General features: G+C 38.6%; 1 protein-coding gene across 2 annotated transcripts in view; it reads left to right on the top strand.

Annotated features, from left to right (window-relative positions):
* Positions 1-15110, top strand: part of unc5db (unc-5 netrin receptor Db) — a 278720-nt gene that overhangs the window by 142255 nt on the left and 121355 nt on the right. For both annotated transcript variants that reach the window (XM_019366122.2, XM_005472915.4), the window contains exons 3-4: positions 3469-3612; positions 10255-10358. In XM_019366122.2, the coding sequence (XP_019221667.1) occupies positions 3469-3612; positions 10255-10358 (248 nt within the window). The remainder of the gene's footprint in view (positions 1-3468; positions 3613-10254; positions 10359-15110) is intronic.

The raw sequence follows: 15110 nt of genomic DNA on the forward strand, positions 1-15110 counted from the left end.
AAGCTCTAATTGGCAGTATAGACATTCTGATTCTGGTATTAGTGAATTAAACATACTGCAAAGGTATCAATGTCATTACTGCATGAAAAGAAAAATTACATGGTCACCACATACCTGTATTTATGAAATAAGTATTTAAATAATTGATGCAGCAGCAGTAATTCTAAATAACTCACTGTTCAATGCTGATTAGTTAAAATTTTCTAATTCTTTAATACAAAAATACAATAAAAATACTATTTGCTTGTCTACAGTGTAATTCGAGAGTGGAATTAAAATATAGCTCTCCCCCAAGAGTGACAAAAGAAAACAATAACACTGTGGACCAGTCACAGTTTCTTTATTAAGCTGTCCTCAAGAGAGATCCCCTAAGACAGCTAAAAACTGATTACTTGGTTTTAAACATAAAATATGTAGCTTACAAGGAAGAACAATACATATATGTATTTATTATTCATTTATTATTCATCTCTTGATGTTTATGAACAGCCATTTTTGCCAACTGTCTATAGGCTACTTATTCAAGTGTGTGTTTGGGTTTATAAAAAGTAGCCTGCACTTAGAGTAACAAGTGAAGCTGTCAGTGTTTTATTTTATTTCCAGAAGTCAATACCAATAGGGCTCTCCAGTTGCAGTCTTTTAAACATTTGTCTTTTATCTTCATGATGTTTGCCTGTCAATTTTTTTGCCTTGGAACAGTCAGTCTCCTATGTACTTTCTCCATCATTAGAACAAAGTCTTCATCTTAAATCGTTCGAAGAGGTAATCCTGTCCGATCCATTTTGCTATGTCTAGCTCCTTAGTCTGTTGTTCTTTAGTGCTACGTCTGTACTTTGAAGCACTTAGAATAACAGTTGAAATATTGCACACCAGCTTCATTTGCACTCAGTGACTGTCCTTGTCATTGGAGGCTTTCGATATCTGTGAGACTGAATAAAGTTTTTTAAAAAAAAAATCAATTTCTTCTTCTCTCACCCACTCCCTCCTCTGACATACACACACAAAAGTTGTCTCTGTTCTTCTGCTTCTTCCTCTCATCATATATCTTGCTTTAAGTAAGCTACATTTATTCAAGTATATGCTCATCTTTTTCATCTATATTTGTCTTAATTTGAAAAAAAAAATTACCTTTTCATTTACTACATGTTGAATGTCAGTCTTACAATCAAAGTGCAGCAGTGCTTTACATGTGAGGTGAAGCAAAACCCAGCCCAGGTCGCTTGAAAAAAACAATTAAGCATGCTGACCTTTGATTAACTACAAAGACTTGTGTTTTTTGTTTTTACAAGTGATTGTTGCTGCACATGGTTTACAAAAGGTCTCGTTTACAGTTTATGTGATATATAGTAAATTTATGCTAAAGGACACTGGGTAGATAAATACTTTGCTTTTCAATTGTGTGGCTCTGATAATCTAGCCAAATTAACAGACTGGCTCAGAGTGGTCTGCACCCAAATTTATGTCATCCTAAATTGTCACTGTTATTATACATTCATGAAATTACTTGTATGGATTTGAGGGGTGTAGCTACTCAGATTAAATATATATATATATATACATATATATATATATATATATATACATATACATATATATATATATACATATATAACTGGTAGTACAGAAAAATGTCCTCAGCAGTGATGGGAATCAAGAACCAGTTTTTGTAGAGAACCAGTTCCCAGTAGTCTAATTCCGTGGAATTGTTAGTCGTCTTTGTTCCTGATCCAGCTTATCCCACTTACTTGCACTGACACAATCAGCTGATTTCAGTTTGTATCCTGGTGGAGAAAAATAGTGGCACAGTCTACAGCATGGATATGGATGTTTTATTTTTATTGCAGAAAAGGAAGAGAGCACGATGGTAAACTGCAAACTGCATTCAGGACAGAAACAACTGCATTATACTGCTAAGACAACTCTTTGCAAAGCACTTGCACAGACAGCATGCTAACGCTAAGTTAGCCAAGACCTCATAGTGACATTAAATCTGAGTGAGTGAGTGCTGACCCCACCCCAGCAACCAGACCCTGAAGCTCAACCGGAAACAAATGGATGAGCAGTCAGGCTGCAGCCTCCTTTCTACCTGTTCACAGTTCTACAGAATGACTGTTGAGATCACTTTGAAGTCTCTTTGTGCTGGTTTTTGTCTTTACTGTGTGTTGTTGGCTTTATGTTCATACCTAAATACTGAAAGAAAGATCATATGTCTGTCCTCATTAGGAATTTGTGTTAGTGTGTGAGATTTGACCACACAGCATCTAATTAATTTGCATGAATGTAATGTATTTGATATGCTGCTTAGAGAAAGTGGTGACTCTCATAGTTCCGCCAGTGGGAACCCAATGAGAATTGATAACTAATCGAATTGATAAGCAATACAGATAATGCAATCGGAATCCCTAAATTCTTATCATTTCCCATTCCCAGTCCTCAGCATTAAAAAATTCCATGAACTGGAGGTTAAACTTAAGCACATGTATTTAATGACTAAAATGCTTAGCCAGCCAGAAAGGACATCAAAGATGACTGACCTGGCTTCTTTTTTACTACACCTTCCAGGACCTTTCCAAATCTAAAAGAAACAGTTAGAGAATACTGCTCTTTGAACAGAGTGGAAAGCTGTGCTTGCTAATTCAGAAAAAGAACAAGAACAAGCTTATGGATGGAAGGATTGTGGCAGTTATTGAAGGGAACAAAGGACAGTTATTGGTCACTGAATATTTATTATTTATATTTATTTTGAATTTTGTCTGGGTTCACTAAAAATTAAGAATTAAAAGTGAGTTAAGAAAATTGTTGTAGTTGCCCAATCATTCTGCAGGCTAAATATGTTTCCACAAGAAAAATAAATGTTATTTTTCCTTTATCAGAAATTCAGTTTGAGGTTCAGTAACATTGTGCACCGTTTGAGAGCATTATATATGTTTAACAACAAGTTTAAGCCTAAGGTGTAGAATGCTTGATAGCAAACTTACTAAAAATTTGTTTCACACTTTCAAGTTCCCTGCAAGATAAATTGCAACAATTTGTAGATCAAGGAAGTACAGATCAAAAGGTATTTGCCTTTGGAACTGTACAGTGCATAAAAGAATCAAGTCCAGTTTTACCTTTTCACATTATGGTCTTATTAATAGTACAGTGACTCCCTGAGCTGTTCCTTTGTTTTAGATTTATGTCATGTTAGAAGTAACAAATATATTGCAATGCACTGCCTCTATTCACAGTTTAGAACATCTTCTTGTAACAAATGCCACAGATTCAAACAACTGGCAGAGTCAGAAACGTCTCAATAATTTTCGAAAATAATTAAACTTAACTTGATTTAGCACAGCACTTTACGTGTTTTTCAGTGGTCCCAAATGCAGGGTAGCAAAACTCTAATTGAATCTAATCTAATCTAAGATGTGCAACACTACACATGGGCACACAGAGTTGCTAACGCTCTTACCTTCTCTGTTGATCCAGGACTGAAGGTGCGTGAAGTGATGATCAACGTGTCACGCCAGCAGGTGGAAGATTTCCATGGCCCCGAGGACTACTGGTGTCTCTGTGTTGCCTGGAGCCACTTGGGCACATCCAAGAGTCGAAAGGCTACTGTTCGCATCGCTTGTGAGTTTGCAACTCTCCCCTAAGATGTGAAAATTTAGGGCACGAATTTTCAAGTTTATGTAAAAGAGAAATGATATAAAGAGTCAAAGTTTTAACAGTAACCTTGTGACTTTAGTTTTGGCTTGCAATCTTGATCAGAATAATCATACAACATATTTTAGAGAAGATGTTCATTAAACAGAAAAGAGCTGTAGATGATAACCAATCATGCATATATGACTCTACCTTCCATTTTATCTCAAAATCAGTCCTTTTCCTGTACTGCAGGGTACTTCATGATGCTATAGATGTCACCACATTTGGTCCATAAATATGATTTATACTTTTACTTTGAGGGCATCTCCTCCAATTTACACATCAAAGTGTGTGCTGGGGAGTGCTAGTGCATATGTGGAAAAGGGGCATAAAGGCTTTTCTGTCTCCAAAGGGAGCCATGTGAAGTTTGATAAATGTGATGATACTTGTGTCAGCATTGTTTGTGGGAGAAGATTGCAAGATTGAAAATGAAAAATAATCTGGGGTTGTGGAGTTAGAAGGAAGGGGATTTACTGGGGCTCATCTCTGCTTGAGGCTAGAGGATAGGGATAAATTAGCTGCTACTACCTCGACACAATGAAAAACTCTGCGCAAACTGCAAGTGGTACAGGGGGTTTCTGGGTAATGTAGGCAAAAAAATGTGTAAAGCTAAATCAATGGAGAAATCTTTAAATGGTTCTTGTAATGAGCTGCATGTTGCGCCTGATAAGACCCATGGACTAAACAAAAGTATACAAATATACAAACTACACAAGTTCAGCTGAGAAATTTAAAGGCTTGAACCTGCAGAGACATCCAGCTGTTTCTTTGTCACTAATAGAGCAAAGGATAAAAGAGAGATGACATAAAATCCTCAAGCACATTGAATTCAATTCAATTCAATTCAATTTTATTTATATAGCGCCAAATCACAACAAAAGTCGCCTCAAGGCGCTTTATATTGTACAGTAGATAGCACAATAATAAATACAGAGAAAAACCCAACAATCATATGACCCCCTATGAGCAAGCACTTTGGCGACAGTGGGAAGGAAAAACTCCCTTTTAACAGGAAGAAACCTCCGGCAGAACCAGGCTCAGGGAGGGGCGGCCATCTGCTGCGACCGGTTGGGGTGAAAGAAGGAAAACAGGATGAAAGACATGCTGTGGAAGAGAGACAGAGATTAATAACAGATATGATTCGATGCAGAGAGGTCTATTAGCACATAGTGAGTGAGAAAGGTGACTGGAAGGGAAAAACTCAATGCATCATGGGAATCCCCGGCAGCCTACGTCTATTGCAGCATAACTAAGGGAGGATTCAGGGTCACCTGGTCCAGCCCTAACTATATGCTTTAGCAAAAAGGAAAGTTTTAAGCCTAATCTTGAAAGTAGAGATAGTGTCTGTCTCCCGAATCCAAACTGGAAGTTGGTTCCACAGAAGAGGGGCCTGAAAACTGAAGGCTCTGCCTCCCATTCTACTTTTAAATACTCTAGGAACAACAAGTAGGCCTGCAGTGCAAGAGCGAAGTGCTCTAATAGGGTGATATGGTACTACAAGGTCATTAAGATAAGATGGGGCCTGATTATTTAAGACCTTGTATGTGAGGAGCAGGATTTTGAAATCAGGTAATGCCGAGGTAACCGAGGTAATGCCATCCAGAGTAAGAATCTGCTTAGATACCATATTTCTAAGATTTTCAGGGCCGAGTACAATAACCTCAGTTTTATCTGAATTAAGAAGCAGAAAGTTGGCGGCCATCCAGGTCTTTATGTCTTTAAGACATTCCTGCAGTTTAACTAATTGGTGTGTGTTACCTGGCTTCATGGATAGATAGAGCTGCGTGTCATCTGCATAGCAGTGAAAATTTATGCTATGTCTTCTAATGATGTTGCCTAGGGGAAGCATGTATAATGTAAATAGAATTGGTCCTAGCACTGAACCCTGTGGAACACCATAATTGACCTTAGTGTCTGAAGAGGACTCTCCATTTACATGTACAAACTGGAGTCTATTAGATAGATATGATACAAACCACTGCAGTGCAGTACCTGTAATACCTACAGCATGTTCTAATCGCTCTAATAGGATATTATGGTCAACAGTATCGAACGCAGCACTGAGGTCTAGCAGGACAAGCACAGAGATGAGTCCACTGTCAGAGGCCATAAGAAGATCATTTGTAACCTTCACTAAAGCTGTTTCTGTGCTGTGATGAGCTCTGAAACCTGACTGAAACTCTTCAAATAAGCCATTCCTCTGCAGATGATCTGTTAGCTGTTTGACAACTACTCTTTCAAGGATTTTTGATATGAAAGGAAGGTTGGAGATTGGCCTATAATTAGCTAAGACAGCTGGGTCTAGAGATGGCTTTTTAAGTAAAGGTTTAACTACAGCCAGCTTGAAGGCCTGTGGTACATAGCCGATTATTAGAGATAGGTTGATCATATTTAAGATCGAAGAATTAATTAATGGCAGGACTTCTTTGAGCAGTTTTGTAGGAATGGGGTCTAAAAGACACGTTGATGGTTTGGAGGAATTAATTATTGAAGTTAACTCAGAAAGATCAATTGGAGAAAAAGAGTCTAACTTAACATCGATGGTACTAAGAGTAGCTGTAGATAATATTACATCTGTGGGATGATTATTGGTAATTTTTTCTCTAATGATAAAAATTTTATTTGTGAAGAAGTTCATGAAGTCATTACTAGTTAACGTTAAAGGGATGGTTGGCTCAGTAGAGCTCTGACTTTTTGTCAGCCTGGCTACAGTGCTGAAGAGAAACCTGGGGTTGTTCTTATTTTCTTCAATCAGTGACGAATAGTAAGATGTTCTGGCTTTGCGGAGGGCTTTCTTATAAAGCAGCAAACTATTTCTCCAGGCTAAATGATGATCCTCTAAATTTGTGACACGCCATTTCCTCTCCAGCTTACGAGTTATCTGCTTTAGGCTACGTGTTTGAGAATTATACCACGGAGTCAGGGACTTTGGATTTGAGGCCTTAGTTTTCACAGGAGCTACAGTATCCAGAGTCGTACGTAGTGAGGAGGTAAAATTATTAACAAGATAATCGACCTCTGTTGGAGTAGCGTTCAGATAGCTGCTCTGCTCTATGTTGGTACAGGGCATTGAAGATGATAACAGTGGGTGGATTATATTCTTAAACTTAGTTACAGCACTTTCAGAAAGACATCTACTTTGATAAAGTCTACTCTCCACTGCTGTGTAATCAATTATTGTAAATGTAAATGTTATCAGGAAATGATCAGACAGCAGAGGGTTTTCAGGAAACACTGTTACATGTTCAGTTTCTATGCCATATGTTAAAACAAGATCTAGAGTGTGATTAAAGTGGTGGGTGGGTTCTTTTACATTTTGAGAGAAGCCAATTGAGTCTAGTAACAGATTAAATGCGATGTTGAGGCTGTCATTTTTAGCATCTACATGGATGTTAAAATCACCCACAATAATTATTTTATCTGAGCTGAGCACTAAATCAGATAAAAAGTCTGAGAAATCAGAGAGAAACTCTGTGTAAGGCCCAGGTGGACGATAGATGATAACAAGTAAGACTGGTTTCTGAGTTTTACAGCTGGGGTGGACGAGGCTAAGCATCAGGCTTTCAAATGAATTAAAAGTCTGTCTTGGTCTTTCGTTAATTAATAGGCTGGTGTGAAAAATTGCTGCCACACCGCCCCCTCGGCCTGTGCTTCGGGATTTCTGGTAGTTAGAATGACTCGGGGGTGTTGATTCATTTAAACTAACATACTCATCCTGCTGCAACCAGGTTTCTGTAAGGCAGAGTAAATCGATTTGTTGATCAATTATTAAGTCATGTACTAACAGAGACTTGGAGGAGAGAGACCTAATATTTAATAATCCACATTTCACTGTTTTACTCTTTGGTTCAGATGTGGATACTGTATTGTTCTTTCTTTGTGATTTTTTATGTTTAAGTTGTTTATTGCTGGTTTTTAGTTTGTTTTTTGTCTTTTTGGGAGCTGACACAGTCTCAATGGAGATGGGTTTTTGGGGGGGTAGCAGGAGGAGAGAAGCTGCAGAGAGGCGTGTAAGACTGCAACTCTGCTTCCTGGTCCCAACTCTGGATAGTCATATTTTGGGGGGTTTAATGAATTTGTCCATATTTCTAGAAATGAGAGCTGCTCCATCCAAAGTGGGATGGATGCCGTCTCTCCTAACAAGACCAGGTTTCCTCCAGAAGGTTTGCCAATTATCTATGAAGCCCACATCGTTTCTGGGACACCACTCAGACAGCCAGCAATTTAAGGAGAACATGCGGCTAAACATGTCACTCCTGGTCTGATTGGGGAGGGGACCAGAGAAAACTACAGAGTCCGACATTGTTTTTGCAAAGTTACACACCGATTCAATATTGATTTTAGTGACCTCCGATTGGCGTAACCGGGTGTCATTACTGCCGACGTGAATTATAGTATGACTAGCTAGCAGGTACTGGAAAAATGATTTTTCCCACATAGGTCTGTGTGATAGCTTTATAATGACATCAAATGACCACTCAGACCTCTCTGACATATGATTTACAGCATCTGTTCCCAACAAAGGACAACAACCCTGTTTCATTGGACCAAAATCTGTGACCATGCCAGCTAAAATAGATTTTTTATCAAATGAATAATTAATTCAGAGAAAATAATGTTGTCTAACCAAGTGGGACACTTTTTTTTATTTACAGCTACTGATGTCCAGCAACCAGTACTGTTTTCAATTTTTAGAGCTCAAATCTGAAGGTGTGGAGTAAAAAAGACATGCATTTAGCAAGGTCCATGTCTGCTTGACACTACTATGCTGGTAGAGGTAATGCCAGCATAACGTGAACCTCTGATGGAATCGTGGGCTGTATTCAGAACAAGTATAATGGCACTCACTGGTTAGCACAGTCCAGTTATGAAGCCTCAAGCTGAGTGCTTTTAATATTGGTATTTGTAAATGAGACAGGACAAACAAGGAGTGGGCTTCACTGAGAAACTGACAAACCACACTCTGCTTTGTCCTGGTTTTTGAGACTAATTAGGACAGTAGTAGCTGAATTGCTCTGTGGGTAATGCAGGCTCCTTTTTCAAGCAAAGAAAGAGATTGCTTCGTGCTAGCTTAGTGGCCCATTATGTTAGCAAACAAAATTATAACCCTCAATCAAAAGTGATCTTGTGGCGACCCACTAGAGGGCTCCACTCACACCCAAGCTTGGAGGAAGGGTTCTGTTGTGTTTGGGCGCAATATGCTCAGTTCACGTTTGGAGGTGAATAAAGTTGGAGTGTAAAACTAGAGCTCCTGTGTTGTGTGTCCCATGCCTCCATAATCTATTTTTTTGTTAACACTGCTTAAAAAGCATAGAAACAGAAAAACAGAGGTTCTGTTGAAAATGCGCTTCTTTATCTCATATTAAGACATTTCAGAGAATCACTGTGTAGTTAAAGGAGAGTTTCACCAGTCTGGCCCACTTCAGATCAAAGTGTGCTGTATGTAAACTGACTGTGACATCCCCGCCTTAGGCTGAATAACAAACAAATGATAGACAACATCATGTATAAATATTTCAGAGTTAAAATAATCTCTAAAAAGGCTGGTTCCATGATTTTCATGTGTCTCTTTTTTTATTCCAGTTGTTTAACCTTTGGTCCATTTGCTTACTTTATCTAAAGCAGTCTCTGAAGAAAATGTTGCACACTCCAACTCCAAAGTTGTAGCGATCAGTTGTATTTAAATAATGCCATCTAACAAATTAACAAAACTATCTGGCAAATGATTTACAGTGTCTGTCCCCAAACAGAGCGGAGTGTACAGACAACAGAGCCCTCTCCTTGGACCAAACTGTGCGAGCGCAACAAGCTGATTTTATCTTGAATCTGATTTTTCAGCAATGAAATAATCAATTCCCAGAAACAAAATGCTCTCTAATCAAGTTAGACACAATCAGCTACTTTCAGCCACTCCTGTCTGAGACCAATACTGCTGCTAGAGTTAGAGGTTACAGAATCTGTAAGCCAAGTGAAAGTCAACATAAATTAAATACAGTAAGAAAGCAAAGTATTTCTTTTGTCCTTTGAAAGAATAAAGAATATGTGTGGCGAATGACAGTAACTGTCGAGCTCTTCATCTACTGAGATTTGGGTGCTCAACACCTTCCCTCCTGTATGTGGATCTTTTACATGCAAGCAACCTCTTGTGATCCCAAGCGTTCATAAAAACACATTCATAACTGAAGTGAAAATTTCAAAGGCACATTCCTGCTTTATGTTTTAACGGGTTTTCAGTGAATAGCTGCAGTGCAATAAGCTATCAAAGGCAGTTTGGAAAATGGGCCGAATAGGATCTGTCACTATTGTATGCACATGAGTGCCCAGGATGATCATAGCAATCCTCGCTCACTTCATCCGTCCAGCATATCCTTCAAACCACCTTGTTAACAGATTACCCAGCACAGGGCCATTGGATCCTCTCTATCGTATACAGGCTACATTGGATTTTGAAGGTCGTGGTGTGCAGAGCCGGTGGGGCAAGCTGGCGTGTTAGCTGCTAAAGGGAACTGAGGCCAGGCTGACCGTGACACTTGACACCTGACAGCAGCCTCTTATCTCCCCAAACAGACCTGAGGAAAAACTTTGAGCAGGACCCCCAGGGGAAGGAGGTGCCAATCAATGGGATGATCGTTCTGCACTGTCGTCCTCCGGAGGGAGTGCCCGCTGCAGAGGTAAGTCCGCCGCTCCTCAGCTCCCCTGTCCCAAAAGAGGAGAAGCTTATACTCCCACTGAGCAGAAAACATATGCATCAAAGAGGATACTTATTCTGTGAGAGTAGCTATGTGCCACTCAGAAAGTCGATTCTACCTTCAGCTCCGCTTTCTCTGACCTTTAAGAGATTGATATAGTTGTGTTTAGAAACTAGCGATAAGTGCACATAAATATTTGGACACAAAGGCACTGGTTTCAAAGTCAGCTAGACACCTCCTGATGAAGAGGATTCACAATATAGCTTTAAATCCAAGAAGTGGGATGTTGCTCCCTGTCCTCCTGGATTCTGATGTTTGATCTGTCAGCTTCTACTGCATGCTCATAAAAGGGTTGATTGTGCCTTGCGGTTACTATATGGATATTCAGGATAGGGACTGCACCACTGCACCTAAGAAATTATTTACAAAGAACAGTGGATATTTTTCACTTGTCTGTTATCTGGGCTGAGTTTATTTACATGCATATCGTGTCCCATTTTCTCACTCAAAGTCTGTTCCTGGGGAGGCTCATATATCACAATTACCATGAGAAACTTCATTAGTTATGGCTTTGATATGATCGAGACCTCTGATCTTCTGCAGCTTTCATTAGTAAATCATAAGAAGACATATGCACCATACTCCAAGAGACAAAAGCTCGAGTATTCCTCAAACAAAACTGTCATTTGGTACCAACTGTTGTCTTTCTTTGTCATGAAAAATTACACAGTTTGGTTTCTAGCAGCCATAAGTCTCATAAGGCATTTAGCCTTTCTAAAGCTGAGCAATCGCCAGTAGGGCCAAGAATACATTCAGGTTTTCAAGGGTAAGTTCATATCATACCTGTATTTTTTTTCATAACTTTAAAAAATTGATCAGAAATATTTATGGCAACAACTGTAAACTGAAGTGACAGTACTTCCTATCTGTGTTGTTGTCCTCAGGTTTCCTAAAGTCTGCACTGCAGAAACCAAACATTTCTCTCATTCTTTGGTTTCTCAATTAAATTCTCATTAATTCAAACATATTTATTATTACAGTAAAAAGAAGCAGTGGAAAATATTGGATTTCATCCATATTACAAACTCCTGATCGACATTATTGGTTACATTTACTTCAGCGTGCAGATTATCAACATGTTTTACTGACAGCAAAAAATCTCAAGACGCGATCACAGCGGCAACTTGGCTTGATGTCTTATGCATTTCTTCACCACATTAAACTTTCTTGACACAGTAATCAAAGTGAAAGATATATATATCTGCTAATTATTTTTTATGAGTTTAAAGCTCAAAAACTCATCACGACCGCGTAGGTGTTCTGATAAGATTTGATTATCTGTATTTATGCTATAATTAGACAGCACACTGACTGTCATCAGATCCTTGCTATGTAGGTGTGGTGTAATTAAAGTTTTGTTTCCACCAAAAGTCCACCAAAACCATAACCACTTATTAAGTTAGACCTTCTCTTTTTTGATTCTAAGCAGGTGCTTTTATCGTCACAGATACAAGGCCTTGGCTTAATAATCAGCCCTTCAGTCATAGTAGTTATTGTTGTGACCCATATATTTTTCCACTATGTTCTGTTTTGTGGTCCTCAGCTTCAAAGCTGACAAGTTTCCAGGTCCTCTAAGATCTCTCAGTATATGATACAGTGTTCTGGCTAAAATGTTTGAGTAAAGGAGTAAATTCATGTCTTCAGAAACCTCCATTTTATGGACAGGTTAAAGCTGATTACTGCAATAAAAGTCAATAACCTTGTAGACTATATTTGTTTAATCTTTTATTTTCTAGAATTTTATACAGCTAATTATTAAATTATTATTTGAGAACATCTTTCTGTTATTTTCTGAGTTTCTGACTTATACATAAATGTAGCAAGTAAAAGTACGAGCATGTGAACATTTAGATAGATGGTGCAAGTCCCTGTCATCTTTTAGCTAACATTTAATTTATAATGGTTTAACTGTAACTGGATGTCTGTGTTTTAATGTCTGTTACTTGACCCTGATAACAAGTCGGGTGAAGCTCAGAATCAGGTCTAGGTCACATAACAGTCAGACAGTATTGTTATTTAGTATTTAAAGGACACCTATATGCTCTTTTGGATTTTTTGTCATATATTCAGTAATCCCAGTGAGCTCCATCTCTGAACATGTTTTTTTTTCTAATCTTGGCTCTTTATGATGTCAGTAAGAGCAATTCAATTCAATTCAATTCAATTTTATTTATATAGCGCCAAATCACAACAAAAGTCGCCTCAAGGCGCTTTATATTGTACAGTAGATAGCACAATAATAAATACAGAGAAAAACCCAACAATCATATGACCCCCTATGAGCAAGCACTTTGGCGACAGTGGGAAGGAAAAACTCCCTTTTAACAGGAAGAAACCTCCGGCAGAACCAGGCTCAGGGAGGGGCGGCCATCTGCTGCGACCGGTTGGGGTGAAAGAAGAAAAACAGGATAAAGACATGCTGTGGAAGACAGACAGAGATTAATAACAGATATAATTCGATGCAGAGAGGTCTATTAACACATAGTGAGTGAGAAAGGTGACTGGAAGGGAAAAACTCAATGCATCATGGGAATCCCCGGCAGCCTACGTCTATAGCAGCATAACTAAGGGAGGATTCAGGGTCACCTGGTCCAGCCCTAACTATATGCTTTAGCAAAAAGGAAAGTTTTAAGCCTAATCTTGAAAGTAGAGATAGTGTCTGTCTCCCGAATCCAAACTGGAAGCTGGTTCCACAGAAGAGGGGCCTGAAAACTGAAGGCTCTGCCTCCCATTCTACTTTTAAATACTCTAGGAACAACAAGTAAGCCTGCAGAGCGAGAGCGAAGTGCTCTAATGGGGTGATATGGTACTACAAGGTCATTAAGATAAGATGGGGCCTGATTATTTAAGACCTTGTACGTGAGGAGCAGGATTTTGAATTCAATTCTGGATTTAAGAGGAAGCCAATGAAGGGAAGCCAAAACAGGAGAAATATGCTCTCTCTTTCTAGTCCCTGTCAGTACCCTTGCTGCAGCATTTTGGATCAGCTGAAGGCTTTTCAGTGAGTTTTTAGGACATCCTGATAATAAAGAATTACAGTAGTCCAGCCTGGAAGTAATAAATGCATGAACTAGTTTTTCAGCATCACTCTGAGACAGGATATTTCTAATTTTAGAGATGTTGCGCAAATGGAAGAAAGCAGTCTTACATATTTGTTTAATATGTGCATTGAAGGACATGTCCTGGTCAAAAATGACTACAAGGTTCCTCACAGTGTTACTGGAGGCCGAGGTAATGCCATCCAGAGTAAGAATCTGCTTAGATACCATATTTCTAAGATTTTCAGGGCCGAGTACAATAACCTCAGTTTTATCTGAATTAAGAAGCAGAAAGTTGGCGGCCATCCAGGTCTTTATGTCTTTAAGACATTCCTGCAGTTTAACTAATTGGTGTGTGTTACCTGGCTTCATGGATAGATAGAGCTGCGTGTCATCTGCATAGCAGTGAAAATTTATGCTATGTCTTCTAATGATGCTGCCTAGGGGAAGCATGTATAATGTAAATAGAATTTACGGTGGCCCCTAGAGACAAAGCATGTACAAATTTCAAAACACTTACAAATTCTAAATAGCACGCACAAACTCCAAAACACGCACAAAATACAAAACATATGCAAAATACAAAACACTTACAAACTCCAAAACACTTACAAACTCCAAAACACATGCAAAATACAAAACACGTACAAAATACAAAACACATGCAAACTCCAAAACACATGCAAAATACAAAACACGTACAAACTCCAAAACACATGCAAACTCCAAAACACGTACAAACTCCAAAACACGTACAAAATACAAAACACTTACAAAATACAAAACACGTGCAAACTCCAAAACACGTACAAACTCCAAAACACATGCAAACTCCAAAACACGTGCAAAATCCAAAACACGTACAAAATCCAAAACACGTACAAAATCCAAAACACATGCAAACTCCAAATCACAACGGAAGTGCTCCACGACACTAGGGGCAGTGTTGAGCTCGATTTGCAAAATAAACGGCAAGTTTGGGCTGTATGGGACGGTCTAGTCTCCGTCGCGCTGCCCAGGTTGCCTAGCAACCATTATACTAACCGCTGGAAACGTGTCATACAACTTAGTTTGACAGAAATGAAGGAGAACATATTTTGTTCATTTGTTTGTTTGTTTCTACAAGAGCTTTGTGTGATTTGATAAGTATCTGAGGCTGAGACCACAGGACTGTAAAACATGACTTTTGGGCTTCATTTCTGCACTGAACGGTCATTTTAAGATTAGCTAGTAAATAACAATTAGCCAATGTTTTTCATGAGACTAAAGTCATATCACTTTGGTAATGTAAATATAATATGGCCAATATTATAGTTATTATATTAATCATTATTAGCTATTACAGCAGTGAACATGAACTCTGTGTCAAATACTGAGCTGCAGTACAAATTCTAGTTGCAGTTATTCATATGTCTTATCACCTTTTCTTTCCAAGCTCCTTGGTCTATCACCTTAAATCTTCACTCAAAGACAAATATCTGTGACAGTGCACATATAGGTGCACATACATAAGAGACAAATGTTCCTTCAGTATGTTGGCATTACTAAATTTGGCTCATTGCTTACATATATTTATAAAAAGAAAATGTACAAGCTGTGATAACTGTTTCTGATAAAATGAAGATCAGACTGATAT

Source organism: Oreochromis niloticus, linkage group LG12 (genome assembly GCF_001858045.2).
Source record: "Oreochromis niloticus isolate F11D_XX linkage group LG12, O_niloticus_UMD_NMBU, whole genome shotgun sequence".
NCBI lineage: Eukaryota > Metazoa > Chordata > Actinopteri > Cichliformes > Cichlidae > Oreochromis > Oreochromis niloticus.